This window comes from Helicoverpa armigera, chromosome 15 (assembly GCF_030705265.1).
Source record: "Helicoverpa armigera isolate CAAS_96S chromosome 15, ASM3070526v1, whole genome shotgun sequence".
NCBI lineage: Eukaryota > Metazoa > Arthropoda > Insecta > Lepidoptera > Noctuidae > Helicoverpa > Helicoverpa armigera.
This window is the reverse complement of record NC_087134.1, coordinates 8,331,174-8,345,603: the sequence shown is the minus strand read 5'-3', so window position 1 is coordinate 8,345,603 and position 14,430 is coordinate 8,331,174. Positions and strand designations below refer to the sequence as shown.

The 14,430-nt window shown below is 37.3% G+C and overlaps 1 protein-coding gene across 1 annotated transcript in view; it reads left to right on the top strand.

Moving 5' to 3' along the window:
• The window catches only part of Trpm (Transient receptor potential cation channel, subfamily M), a 234,964-nt gene that overhangs the window by 207,837 nt on the left and 12,697 nt on the right, over positions 1 to 14,430 (top strand). The window contains 13 exon segments of the mRNA XM_064038311.1: positions 4,886 to 5,144; positions 5,560 to 5,666; positions 5,669 to 5,742; positions 6,491 to 6,545; positions 6,548 to 6,679; positions 7,365 to 7,576; positions 8,251 to 8,403; positions 8,803 to 8,877; positions 10,073 to 10,270; positions 11,641 to 11,798; positions 12,248 to 12,438; positions 12,732 to 12,877; positions 13,248 to 13,466. Of these exon segments, the coding sequence (XP_063894381.1) occupies positions 4,886 to 5,144; positions 5,560 to 5,666; positions 5,669 to 5,742; positions 6,491 to 6,545; positions 6,548 to 6,679; positions 7,365 to 7,576; positions 8,251 to 8,403; positions 8,803 to 8,877; positions 10,073 to 10,270; positions 11,641 to 11,798; positions 12,248 to 12,438; positions 12,732 to 12,877; positions 13,248 to 13,466 (1,979 nt within the window).

Genomic DNA, 14,430 nt, shown 5'->3' with positions numbered 1-14,430 from the left:
TATTTTAAAAATGAATGTCGAAATACTCATCTGATCTCACCTTCTGAACTTACCTTTCATAGTGATAATAGCCGTGCCTAGGGAATAAGGATGTTGTTTCAAAACACAAACTAGGGTTGTCTCCCTCTCACAATGGATTGAAGCTCTCAATGGAATGTATTGTAGGCGGATTATGGCGAAATGAGGTGGCATTCTCGCTTGTACTCTCTAGTTTGAATACAAATTGAATTCTTGGTGTAAGCACAGGCTTTTAAGGTTTATTTAATTAAAAGAAACACAGAATTGAGTTTTGTACAGGCTTAAATATAAACATCAACATGATCTTAAATGAAATAATAATCATTATCTCCTGAGCATTTTCCCAACTACCTCTGTCTGTGATCTAACCGGATGCAACTGAGTACCACCAGTGCGAGGAGCGACTACCTATCTCACCTCCTCAACCCAGTTACCCAAACGACCCAATGCCCCTTGTTGAGACTGGTTGTCAGACTTAGGTACTGTCTTCTGACTACCCATGTCGACTGCCAAAGATGTTCAGTGACAAATTAAATAATAATGTCCCTATTAATCTTACTGAGTGACATCATTGTCGTTACTAAGTGTCTCTTCAACAACATTTTTTACCAACCTCTTTCACGATAATACTTTGTCTATAAAACTCTTAAACAACACGATAGCATCAGATGGTGACACAAACTTTTAAATTGCCTTCAGATTCCAATTTTTCTTTGCAAAGTCTCAAACTTTAACGTCTTCCACTATCTTTCTTTCTTTGCCAATTAGAAAAACCGGTCAAGTGCGAGTCGGAATCGCGCACAAAGGGTTCCGTACCATTCTTAATGATGAAAATGAGCAAAAAAGTCACGTTTTCTGTATGGGAACCCCCCAAAATATGTATTTCATTCTAGTTTCCAGTATTTGTTGTTATAGCGGCAACAGAAATACATCATCTGTGAAAATTTCAACTCTCTAACTATCACGACTCATGAGATACCCTGGTGACAGACGGACGGATGGCCGGACGGACAGAGGAGCGAAAACTATAGGGTCCCGTTTTACCCTTTGGAAACGGAACCCTAAAAACGCGGTAGTTGCATTACTACTTAGATTTAATGATCCAGCCATTTATATAGACTAGTTGTTCCAGCGTTTTAGACGTATTCTCGTATAAATGTCGAGCGTAAGAGAATTATTGTTACAACCAGTTGTAACGTTAATTAATGTACACATGCAAATTCCAGTACATAAACGCTTTTCGTTATTGTAGTTGAAGCTGCGAAATACATTGTAATTTACTATCCGTTACCCCATTTAATAACATTAGTTGGATAGTTCCTACACAATATAAAAAAAATTGAGATATACAAATCATGAGATTATCTGCACAGCCTTTTTCCAACTATGCTGGGGTCGGCTCGGCTTCCAATCTAACTGGGTGCAGTTGAGTAACAATGTTTTACAAGGAGCGGTTGCCTATCCGACCTTCTCAACCTAGTTACCTGGCAAACCTAATAATACCCTTAGGGAAGACTGAAAAATACAATTACATAGTGATAGAGTTACTGAGTACCTAAAACACAATCCTATATTATTCTCACAAATATAACAAAGATCTGCACCTGCACCTGACATAATTTATACGAAACCAATTCCAATACCGGGATTAATTCGATAAATAGACGAATATTTAATAGAAACTCCTTCCACTACATTCTAGAATCATTTATTTTTGCTACAGCAATGAAATCAAAATAAATGTACCAGTACTGTAAAAGAAATTTAGTGTAAGAACTACCATGTAGTTGCACATTGCGGTTTAAAGGCTCGAGCAGACCGGATGCGTATGCGTAACCACGCGCGTGTATGAGACAGGCCACACCGCTTGCGTAACGTAGACACGCGCGTCGTTACGCAAGCGGTGTGGCCTGTCTCATACATTTCCATACATTACAACTCATGGTTACGCCGTAACTACGCGCGTGACTACGCGCGTGGTTACGCATACGCATCCGGTCTGCTCGAGCCTTAAGACTATTCGCATACTGGATACTAAAAAGTCGGTCATCAGTTGAACCGAAGATTGGCACAAAAATTGTTTCAAAAAAATGTTGGTTCCATTCAAAGATTTCAATTGATCTGAGACCCTGTATTTGCCGTCGTACCACAAAAACTTTAAACGTCTGTTGAACACTTGTATAAAAAATGCAAAATTATGACGTTGAGATAAGGTCTGTTTTGCAGCCACACTTTTTAGACAAGTGTTCAACAGATGTTTAAGTTTTGTAGTGAGGCTGTTGATCTTTATCTTATAATATGCGTACTGCCATTCATTTTCACACTCTTTTATGAGTCCAAGCTATCGGCCGACTAAAAGTTTGCAGTGTCCTAGTCCTAAGCTCCCGTACATTTTGCGGTACAAATCCAACTTAGATAAAGGCTATGTTTTTCACTGTAAAGAAACTAATGTGGTTGCTTGCCCCTTTTATGCTTTGGAGAGGTTTTCTAGCATTACAGTATTGCAAGGTAAACCTGCAATGTATTGCTATTGAGTCTCCTAGGAGGATGAAAAGCTTTTGTGAAATAGTACGGTGAAACGAAAATGTGAAAATAAAGGGAAAGTAATGCAAGGGGTTGTAGTTTTGTTTAAATATGTACAGATGGTGTTAATTTCATTTTGTGTTTAGATATTAAAGTTTATGATAACTTTTTTGCAATACATAAGTTGAAGTACACAGTTCATTGACTGTTAAATCCTGTTTATACCAAAAGTACCATAATGTTTTTAGTAAAGTAAAGCCATCTTTTAATCAGATTTATTATAAAGCAGAAATGAATATACAATCTCATATCTCTATCAATTCTATTAGTTACTGCGGATTACATAATTTATATAAAACTAATTCGATCTGCAATCGAAAAAAAAACTAATGGATTGGTAATAATAATCCTGCTAATCTTTTAACTAATGGCTTTTACTACCGAAACTAAAATTAGGAACAACAAAATATCAAGCACTAAAACTAACAATGCTTGTCCAATAAACAGTAACTGCTACAAATAGAACATTATTGAAGTAACTGTTAACTTTATACCTGTGTTACCGGGTTTTAATTGCAGCTTTCATTGTTATTGCACTCGATCGATGAAGGGTAGTAAAATATTCAGTAACGTTGACGAGCAGGCGACTGGTGCTTTGTTGCAATATAAATATGAATGGCCTTTCTACAAAAACTTTAAACACTGTTTTACACTTGTCTAAAAAGAATGTGGCTCCAAAATGAACCATATGTCAACGTCATAATTTGACATTTTTTTAGACAAGTCTTAAACTGACGTTAAAAAGTTTTTGTGGCAAGACGGGAATTGTTTAGAAGTAGAGCTTTTTATGTTAGTGGTGTAAACTTACGTTAAATCTATAGGGTAGTGTCAAAAGGTAATTGCACTCTATGCGGACACAACGAAACGTAAACGGCAGTTCTGCAATCTAAGTTCATTGCTTCTACTTATATTGCTTTTACTTGTACTGCGACTGTATATTTTTTATTTTCGAACATAGGACTTAACCTTTATATACGATATTTCTTTAAACTAAAACTTTATAAAGTTTCTCTAAATGGAATATTAGAGAAAATATGATTGTTTAATATTACAATTTCAGCTTTAAAGAAAACGAGAATAAATTCTTACTGGGAATGTAAATAAAAATAAGCCGAGTCGTTATTTTCAATGGGCATTACAAAGTTATAAGAGGCACAGTTAATTGCGTGGCCACGGCTTAGTATTTCTTGGCCGTTATTTAAGTTCAGCCACTGTTTTATTACTGAGGACTGCAGAAATTATAGTCGATAACTGCTAAGTCCAACGATATTAAATACTCTTTTCTGACAAAAGTATGTGTATGATGATAACATAACAATAAGGTGGACATGCATATCTATTCTTAAATTAGAGCTTAAAAATATGTGAAATAGAGAGAGGCTTCTAGAAATAAAACACGAAATATGACTTCCTTTATCTAATAAACCTGTCGGTTTCACTGTTTTTACCCGATTACCAAGAAGAGTTATGTTTTTTCATTGTATGTGTTGTATATCGATTGCAATTATACCGATTCGGACAGAACTATCAAGATACATTCACAAGCATAATAAAATAAATTACATCTATTCTCACCATTCAAGTACTCGTATTTCAAATTAAAGATTTATTAAACGATTAATCACACAATTTACATTCAGCTAAAAACAGGTGCAACTTCAACCAGTTTGTCTATTAAAAGATATTTTATCTTAACCTATCCTCCAGCATCCTTAGGTATGCAGGGTTTAATAGGATACGAGAAATTCCATTCCAATTAACGTACCTGCCTTGATCTGACTAGAGGACAATTATCTCATTATTAGTAGTCAGCTTAATTGCGTAATTGTTAAGAAGAACGCACGTATCTTTCAAATAATAGTTCCTTAAAATGTCAACTATTTGATAATTACTGTGCATTTTATGAAATACCTAATTAAGTTAAAGCTGAACTTGATTGACCTCAGCGCACGACAAAGCTACGATACGTTTTTAAACGTTTTACCGTCTTACCACAAAAACTTTTAAACGTCAGTTTATGCCTTGTCTAAAAAAATGTCAAATTATGACGTTGACATATGGTTCATTTTGCGACCAAAATTTTATTAGACAAGCGTAAAACAGGGTTTAAAGTTTTTGTAGTAAGGCCCTTAATCTTTACAGAAAACTTCTTCATAATTGACAGACTTTACCGTTACTGTTACTGTTACAGCCTTTTTATCGTCCCACTGCTGGGCACAGGCCTCCTCTCACATGGAGAAGGACTTTATTCGCATACATTTTCTCAAACTATCTTCTCTTCCAGGTGCTCTCGACGAGGCAATGATGCAAGCCTTAGAACACGATCGCATAGATTTCGTAAAACTCCTTCTAGAAAACGGTGTGTCGATGCGCAAGTTCCTAACAATACCTCGTTTGGAAGAGCTTTATAATACCAAGAGTGGGCCCAGTAACACCCTCAGGTATATCCTGAGAGACGTCAGGCCACATCTGCCGAGGGGGTATGTTTATACGCTGCACGATATTGGACTGGTCATCAATAAACTAATGGGAGGTGCATACAGGTGAGAAAGAAATTGAATTATTATACTTCGGATGCGACGGACGTGTCTTAGGGACTCTAGTGTTAATTATTGTGTTCGATTTTTAAAAGCGCAATTACGCTTCTGATCCTTAAGAATATTTGAATATTTACTGTTCTTGTAACTCAGATGTATATTTTGCGGTTAACCTAACATCTAGTCTTCCAGTCAACAAAATAGAGCAAAGAGGGGAATGAAGAGCTAAAGTTCGAAACTATATTTATGTTCTTTAATACTATCATGACTTAGTAAAAATCCTTGTCAGAGGCAATGCATTAACTCGGATAGATTTATATTTTATTTGAATAATTACGGATCCCTAAACGCAAGATATCTTTATTGAGGTATAAAATGTAATATTCTTTCAGTTCATTTGAATTTATTTGATCTTCATCAGATGTTACTACACAAGACGCAAGTTCCGTCCGATCTACGCGAAGGTGATGAACAAGAGTGTGAACGTGCATCGCAACAGCGCTTCCTTCACCAGGCACAACGCTGGGGGCTGTCTCTCATCACCGGCTTCATGCCTGTCACTACTGAGATGGCACTCTTCGACTATCCTTTTAATGAACTTCTTGTGAGTAAATATGCTTTCTTTTGCAATCTTAGTACGTGCTTCGTTGTTCAAAAGTACACACGTAGTTTAGATAATATTTCCGCTTCTTCAGAATCTCCCTTTCAGTGTTTTCTTGTTAAGGACATAAATATTACATGCATAGTAGTAGTTGAAGGTGATTAATATGGGCAACTATCTTGTGTCATTATGATTTAGTTGTATCATTGAAAAGTGGTGTAATGTCTATTCGTGCTTAGTAACGCGAGAAAGGACTCATTCAATTATCCCACTTTCTATGAACAATTTTACCTTGACTTAAATACTAAAACAAGTTTCCACAACTTGAGAAAAACACTTTTCAACCTACCGCCATGACACATTCAATTCATCTAACTAACTTCAGTACTATCCCATATAGTCGCTTCCTAGGTGTAGGTAAGAAAAAAATACGTAAACAATTCACTTCATATTCAAAACACACATTTTTGACAACCTCGATGGCGCAATGGTCACCATGCCGGACTGCCGAACCTGAGGTCCCGGGTTCGATTCCCGGTTCGGTCGACATTTGTGTGATGAGCATGCTTGTTGGCCGTGGTCTGGGTGTTACAATATGTATTTATAAATATGTATGTGTGTAGCTATATGTAGTTTATCAGTTGTGTTAGCACCCATAACACAAGTTAATTAATAACTTACCATGGGGCTAACCGACCGTGTGTGAAAAAGGTGTCCCGATATTATTAAAACAATATCATTCTCTCACCAGATGTGGGCAGTTCTAACAAAGCGTCATCAAATGGCGCTACTCATGTGGACGCATGGGAGGAAGCTCTTGCCAAGTCGCTGGTCGCCTGCAAGCTCTACAAGGCAATGGCTCATGAAGCGGCTGAGGATGACATGGAGACTGAGGTCTATGAGGAGCTCAGGCATTATGGCAAGGAGTTTGAGAACAAAGGTACGAAACTATTTTATAGATACTATGATGTTAAAAAAATATATAACTTGCGCATGTACCTCAACATGCGCAAGCTACTTGCACCGTGTAGAATTTCTAGAATAGGCAATTTGTGTTATATCTATCAAAAACATTAAACCTGCTATATAGGTACCTACGTTGTTGTGGACTTTAAATAAATGTTAAAAGGCTACTTCAAAGGGTCGAAGCAAAATATATATTTTAATCGTCACCCCACTCAAAGTAGTCGTAATCACTAAAGTTGAGAATACATTTTATTTTATGACCAATATCTATTAAAACTTTGCGAATCGCAGATTACTTGAACATGACGAAACTCATTTCACTGAGTTCACAAGTAAAGCGTACGCGAGTAAATAATATTACGAGTTTCTCGAACTTATGGCAAGAAAAACTTCAAGTATAAAAACATTTGTATAAATTAAAACTTGGGATTATTTTCATTAAAAATACATAAATCTAAAGTTGTAACGAATAGCCCGTTAAATGTTCGCTCTAACGTTAAATGACAAACGTTTACCAAGTTAATGCTGCAAGCTATTATAAACTTAACAGCGTCATAAAACTAGCGACGTGAGGACTCGACACCTAATATGTTCCACCGTAAACTTTAATTAACGGGTTTTTAGCTGGTTTCATTATAAAAGTGACCCTGTTTATCTAGCCTTGGAGCTTCTAGACTACTGCTACCGACAAGACGACGATCAGGCTCAGCAGCTGTTGACTTGCGAGCTGCAGAACTGGTCTGGTCAAACCTGTCTGAGCCTCGCCGTGGCCGCCAACCACCGCGCGCTCCTCGCACACCCCTGCTCACAAATCATCCTCGCCGACCTGTGGATGGGAGGTCTCAGAACAAGAAAAAACACCAACCTAAAGGTAAATGCAAGTCACTCTAATTTTTTACCTCTTTTCTTTAGTCATTCATCTTATTAACGCACAGACTTGTCATTCGCACAGTTTCAGAATGCGAAAATAAAGGAGACGTGTTCTGCTAACATGGGAATATTGATCGTGAAATAGTGCTAGATGCGTACACCGCAGTACATGCCGGTATATCATGAATATGTCCAATTAGAGCTTCACTCTGTGGCGTGACGTCACAACACGTCTCCCTTGTTAGTAGTAAAGGGCACGATCAGTAGAATTCGATGTTAGAATATAACTTAGATTATAACAGAGGAACTCGACTGTAAAAATATATTTTGATGTCTGTGTGTCAATGAGTCGCTTTATATATTATAATCATTTGGAAATTCGCATGCACTTTGTTTAAGACGCCGATTTATGCAAGTCCAATTTGATTTTTCAGAAATTCATTATTTCTATTGAAGAATGTGTGTCAAATTACTGACAGATTAAAATCTTTAATTCGACTCATAGACATGCACACAAGATTTTAATAAAAAAAAGATAATTGCTATCTCACTTGCACATAATCGGCGTCGAAACCCCGTTTCAATTAGAAACATAGCATGTACCGCTTAAGTCAAAGTGAGTTAGCATCGAGGAGCGTTTCCTTTGCCACATCGGCTTTGTCGTGATGTGTGAAGGTAATTCTGAGCCTGCTGTGTCCGCTGTACATTCTCCAACTGGAGTTCAAGTCGAAGGAAGAACTGCAGCTGATGCCCCAGACGGAGGAGGAACACCTCGAGAACGAGAGCATCGAAGATGATAGAAGCACCAAGGACCCCACGGATGCCGAGGTAAGCTTTCGTGTTCTGTTGCTCACCATCTTAGTGTTACATTCACGCGGGAAGTATGAAGTCACGGTTGCCATTTGTTTAGTCACTTTTTGTAATCATTACACATATTTCTCAACAGGGATTATTCAAAACAGTCTCTTTGCTGTGATTTTGAATTAAAACTTGATTCTCCCTATACTTAATTCTTATTAATCTTAATAGAAGAAAATATTATAAAATCTTAACTCTGTTCAAAATCTGTGTGAAGAAACTAAATCCATATAACAATCGGTGACGGAATTAAATGTGCTCACACATATTCCATGTTCACTCATGACAAAGAAGATATTAATGTGATTTACAATTCCAGTGCTTACACATTTTGTTAGAATAAAATTATTATGATTGTTGCGTATGTAGGTTGGAGTTGCAAAAAGGCGAACGCTATCTATCAAGAAGATTATTCCGCCTGGACAGCCGTGTAAAGCTTCGAAGGTAGACTTTGAGGCCTGATGGTCTACTGTGATACGAACACAAATAGCACCCAAACACTACACATCAGTAGAAACTTAGATCTACACAATGAATAGGCTAAGGTTTTCAACAAAACACAGTCTGGTCCCAACTGCACTACTCTTATACGTGTATAGCGAAAAGTAATAAAAGAAACAGATAATGTACGACATTGCACAGTCATATTTGTGTCTCTTGTTTGTGAGTTCCTTACACTTCACACGAAATACCTTCTTGTGTTCGTATTACATGGAAGTGCACACACGAAAAACGACATTTTTGTTGAGCGGTACGTCGATGGCTTTGCGTGAAAGTAGGCTTCCGTGGCGCTCCGAATACTTCCAGCCTCTCAGTTCACCCCTCACTGTCTTTATGCCCGTCTTTATGGGCGATGTCATTCGTTTATAGCTCACCTTGAATTTTAGCACTCCGAGTACTCTTTCTTACAACAGGGTCCTCTAAAGAAGCTCAATTTACGACGTCTTCCTTAATTTACCCAGAGACATCGATATTAAAATTGTAAGGACACATTTCTCAAAAGGAGGTGGCTTTTGAAATTTGTAAACATTTGCGGCGGTTTTACTACCGCCATAAGATATAATGACTACGCTAATTAAAATTCTCCTAATTAAAATAAATCTGAGGTGGAGCTTAAACAGTGACAATAAAATTTCCCGTGCCTATACAAAATTTCAATTTACCTCGATGTGGGCCGTATTGTAGTTAGATTTTGTTATCATTTTCAACCTTATCTCAAGCTGTCGTCTCAATATTTCAAATATATTTTCTATTTTACTCGCGTATTGCTGGAGGCTTAACGTTTAAATCTATTTTATTACTGTCTCAAATTATGGATGAATTTCGTCTTAGCTTGTTGTACCCGTCTCCGTTACACTTGATGTGCTGTCGTGAGCTTATATTTGGATATTGTATGCGTTGTTATCAATATTCTGCTTACTGTCTTGCTTGCGTCTTGTATCTCGTACTAACGTACTGTCATCATAGTCTGTATCTGAGCCTGGTCTTGAAGAATGAAGCTGCAACGTTCAAATCTATGTCACTCAACTATTCAATCAGCTTACTATGAATGTTCTTTTTATACGAAATCTTGTTCTATTTTATTACGGTGTGAACATATTGTTGTAACGTTTATACGATTTTGTCTGGACTCAAACAGGCGTTGATTGGCTCAGGGGCCGAATGCGAAACTCGTGTCGATCAGAACGGGAAAGTTGGTAAAATAGGATGGGAGCCTTCGTACCGAGAGCTGCCGGAGCCTCACGCCCCTGAAGACAAGATGATGAGGCCGCTCAGGCTAAAGAAGAAGATTTACGAGTTCTTCACAGCGCCTATCACCAAGTTCTGGGCCGATTCGGTGAGTGCCAACTTGTCATAATATGCGGTAACGGATTAGTAATCTATTGATTCTATGCTTTTTTGTAGGCTGTCATTATTTAGGTATATATAAAGCTACATAAAAAACCTTATCAATATTTTTTTTTTATATTTGCAATGCTCTTTCCTAATAAAAGTAATGTTTAGAAAAATACATTAGCAGAACAATAAGTCCTAATCGACAAAATCGTTACCGAGACATTATCACACGGAAAACATACAGCGCTATTTGAGCACAATGGGTACAAAAGCTCTTAATTTTCCTCGGTCAGACCTTTCCCCATGTTTCCGAAAACCCGTGTTTTTCTCACATTTCGCAAAGAAAGAATAAAGGGATATCGCATTACGCCATGCCCAGCAATTATTAACGCCGGAAAATCGCCGACTGCTGCGTTATAATGTTGTAGGATTAGCATAATTTCTTCTTCGTTATTTTAATCTTCGCCCTTTTCTCTAATTTCTTTTATGTTATTTTACCCGAGACCTGAAAGGGAGGTTAATTTTGAAATGTCCAAATGTGTGTGAATGTTTATCTGTTCCCTCAGTTCCCATTCCGTTTTAGGGAGTTAAATATTTAGTTTATGCAAATGTTAGGGAACCCGTAGGACGAGGTGTATGCACCTGAGCATATCCAAGCTTTAAAAGGGTTAAATTAAATTGTTTACATAGCTTCACTGTTTTCAAATTGTTTTGGTATTCGTAGTTTTTCGATTTCATTTCCAATCCTTTTTATTGAATGATCGTGTAAATTATCTTTACGCTATTCCCACATTGAGTATTACAGTTACTTGATGTATGTATGCTAACAAACTATAACGCAAATCCCGTAGATCTACAGGTAACTTTCTAGAAAGCTGTCCTCAATGTTAACATTACAGGCAGATAGTTAGGAATACTTGCGGGATATTACCGGGAAGCTACCAATTACTTAGTTGTTACTAGTTCATAGAATATGCGTTCCCTTTAGTCAGGTGCATTCAAATAGTTTACTTGTTAAACATTACTCAAAGGTAGCTATGGAGTTCCCTGGTGGATTCAGTTTATTGGTAGTAGGTACTAAGTAACTGATAACCCAAAAACTGAAACGCCAATCAATTTACCTTAATGTTATGTATCGTCAGTTTTGCAATACGAATTGGTCATCGGAATTTTAAAGTAACTGGTGTACGTTATTGGCCAAAACGGTACACTGGTATTTCCGATAGGTTATTTTCAGTCAGTTTCGATAGGTTTTTTGAGTAATTGAATTTCAGTGTTTTTGCCAGCTTAATTGAATAGTGCAAAAATATTCACTGTAGGAACTTTAAAACGATTGTCGATAGTTACTAATTTTGAATCCTTTACTTTCAGATAGCCTACATTTTGTTCCTATTGATGTTTACATATACAGTATTAGTCAAGATGGACCCGACGCCGTCTTGGCCCGAGATATATTCTATATGTTATGTAGTAACGTTCTTATGTGAGAAGATAAGGGAAATCATTACGTCCGAACCTGTTGCTATTAGGTAAGTTATTGCCCTTTCGACCCTCGTTCCTTGGGATTGCGTTACATTTTATTAGGGTGCTTATTGAACGAAGTTTGTGATGCACAAATATTGCTTTTAGTATTTTCACCTCCCAAGCCGAATATAAAGATAAACTAGTCTTATTAAACTATAATATTCAGTGCCAGAATTGTTCAAGAAATATAACAATCTTTATTGAAATCGCTGACTAAAAGTGACAGTCTACATTCTAACATCTCATCGACGCCCAGCAGGGCCAAAGCCTGCCGGAGCTGCGGGATTGTTCGAATGAGTTACCGTGGCCCTGGAACATAAAAGGCCTACGAAGGAACATGATGGGTTTTAGTCAATAAGAGTCTGACACTCCCTCACCACTGCTAACCCCAGCGGGAGGAGCCATTTAATGATTTCCCATCAGAAAAAAAGTACATTCTCACGTACCATTGCAGACATAAGTTCAGCGTATGGGCGTGGAACCTATGGAACACGTATGACGCCGGCTTCATCATCTTCTTTCTGGTGGGGCTGACGCTGCGCCTACGCTCAGTGTCCATGGACGTCGGCCGCGTCATCTACTGCGTCGATATTATTTATTGGTACTTAAGGATATTGAATATATTGGGAGTTAATAAGTACTTAGGTAAGAATTGTCTTGTTATTGATGATGTTATTTATACCTCTATGTTGTAACTTTTCTAAATCTCCAACTTGTACCATATGACTGTAACTGTAGATTTTGCGGCTTTACGGCTGGATGAAATAAGACCAATATCTCGTGTACCTTTTCTTCGATTTACGATTTTCTTTCTAGTCTCCCAAGCTATGTAATTGGATCATCAATTTTAAATTCTAAGTCAGTAAGACTAATCCATTTCGTATTTATATATCTACTGATTTTTCATTATTAAATGAGTCTTATTCTTTGTTCACCAGGTCCTCTAGTCACAATGATGGGTAAGATGGTAAAAAACATGATATACTTCGTGGTGCTATTACTGGTGGTGCTAATGTCGTTCGGAGTGGCGCGGCAAGCGATTCTGTATCCAGACGAGGAAGCCAGCTGGCATCTCATCAGAGAAGTAAGTTTGAAACCAATGCTACTGTTGAAACTGTTATAGAATATGATATAGTTGTTAACGATAGGAATAATATAGGAACTGTAGATCAAAATAATGATGAAAGCACTTTAAAACTATAAGGAGTTAATGAAGTTCTAGCAAACAACTTCTTGGAGTGCAGCGATTAATGATAGCCTGTATCGTGTATTGAAAAAATAATTCAAACTAGTTTGTTAATATAAGAATTGTATTATTGCATTTGAACATTTACATCACCATTCTGTTACACTTCATCTTTTACAGAGACTCAATAATTACATTTGAAACTAACACTACCATTAAAGAGAACATTTAAGTATTCTATACCACCGATATGTACTAACATTTGCAGGTATTCTTCCAACCGTACTTCATGCTATACGGGGAAGTGTTCGCGGAGCAGATGGCGCCCCCGTGTGGGCTGCCCGGGCTCGAGGAGTGCCGCGTGGGCCACTGGGTGCCGCCCGTGGTCATGAGCGTGTACTTGCTCATTGCCAACATTTTACTTGTCAACCTTCTCATAGCCGTCTTCAATAACATCTTCATTGAAGTGAACGGTGTGTCGCACCAGGTTTGCGGCAAACTCGTTAACTGTCGTAGATTCGATGTTGTTTTAGTGCCTGTTGCGAGATTTGATTACGTTACGTTTGGACTTCCAGGATTAGTGGCTGTAGATTTTGCTTTGTTACTAGAAATATTACTTTTATGTTTGGTTTCTTATTTTTAGTACCTATTTCTTTTATTTACTTTCGTGTTATAAGTAATATTTTTATTCAGGAATCAAAGACAATCAAATGTAAAAGAAATACTTCTACACTTCAAAGTAAAATGGTCGTCAGTAGTTGTATCGTCTATCATCCTGAGTAGATTAGTACCTGGGTAGTTTTGGTTACAGTTGATTAAGTATTTAGTTATTGAAATCGATTTAATTTAAATAATTTTACTTTAACTTATACCTATTTTATTTTTACCCAGTTTATTTTGACCGACATTTTAGTTTGAGCTCCCGTTGTCCGTAGGTGTTCTTCCAACCGTACTTCATGTTGTATGGCGAGGTGTTTGCTCCAGATATCGACCCCAAGTGTGGGAATAACCCGGGAGAGCCCAAGTGTGTGACGGGCAGATGGATCACGCCCGTCGTCATGACCATATACTTGCTCGTCGCGAACATTTTGCTCATAAACCTACTTATTGCCGTCTTTAACAATATATTTAATGAAGTCAATGAAGTCTCGCATCAGGTTTTTTATTTTATTTTTTTCTTTTATTGCTTCGTTAGGTGTCCGTACCAGACATGCAATATATGTTTTAAGATATAACGTGTTTTAATCAGAACTATACATAAAGCAAAACACAGTCCAAGTGATTATTAGGTAATGTTAGAACCATGCAAGCGTACAGTTAGACGTTTTAGATTTTGTAATTGTAAATATACAAAATGGTACGGATACCTAATTCGCAACAATGTTTTGCATTTTGCTTTATTTGTATTTTGTTGGAATCATGAGCATGTCAGACGTTTTTGATAACGTTCT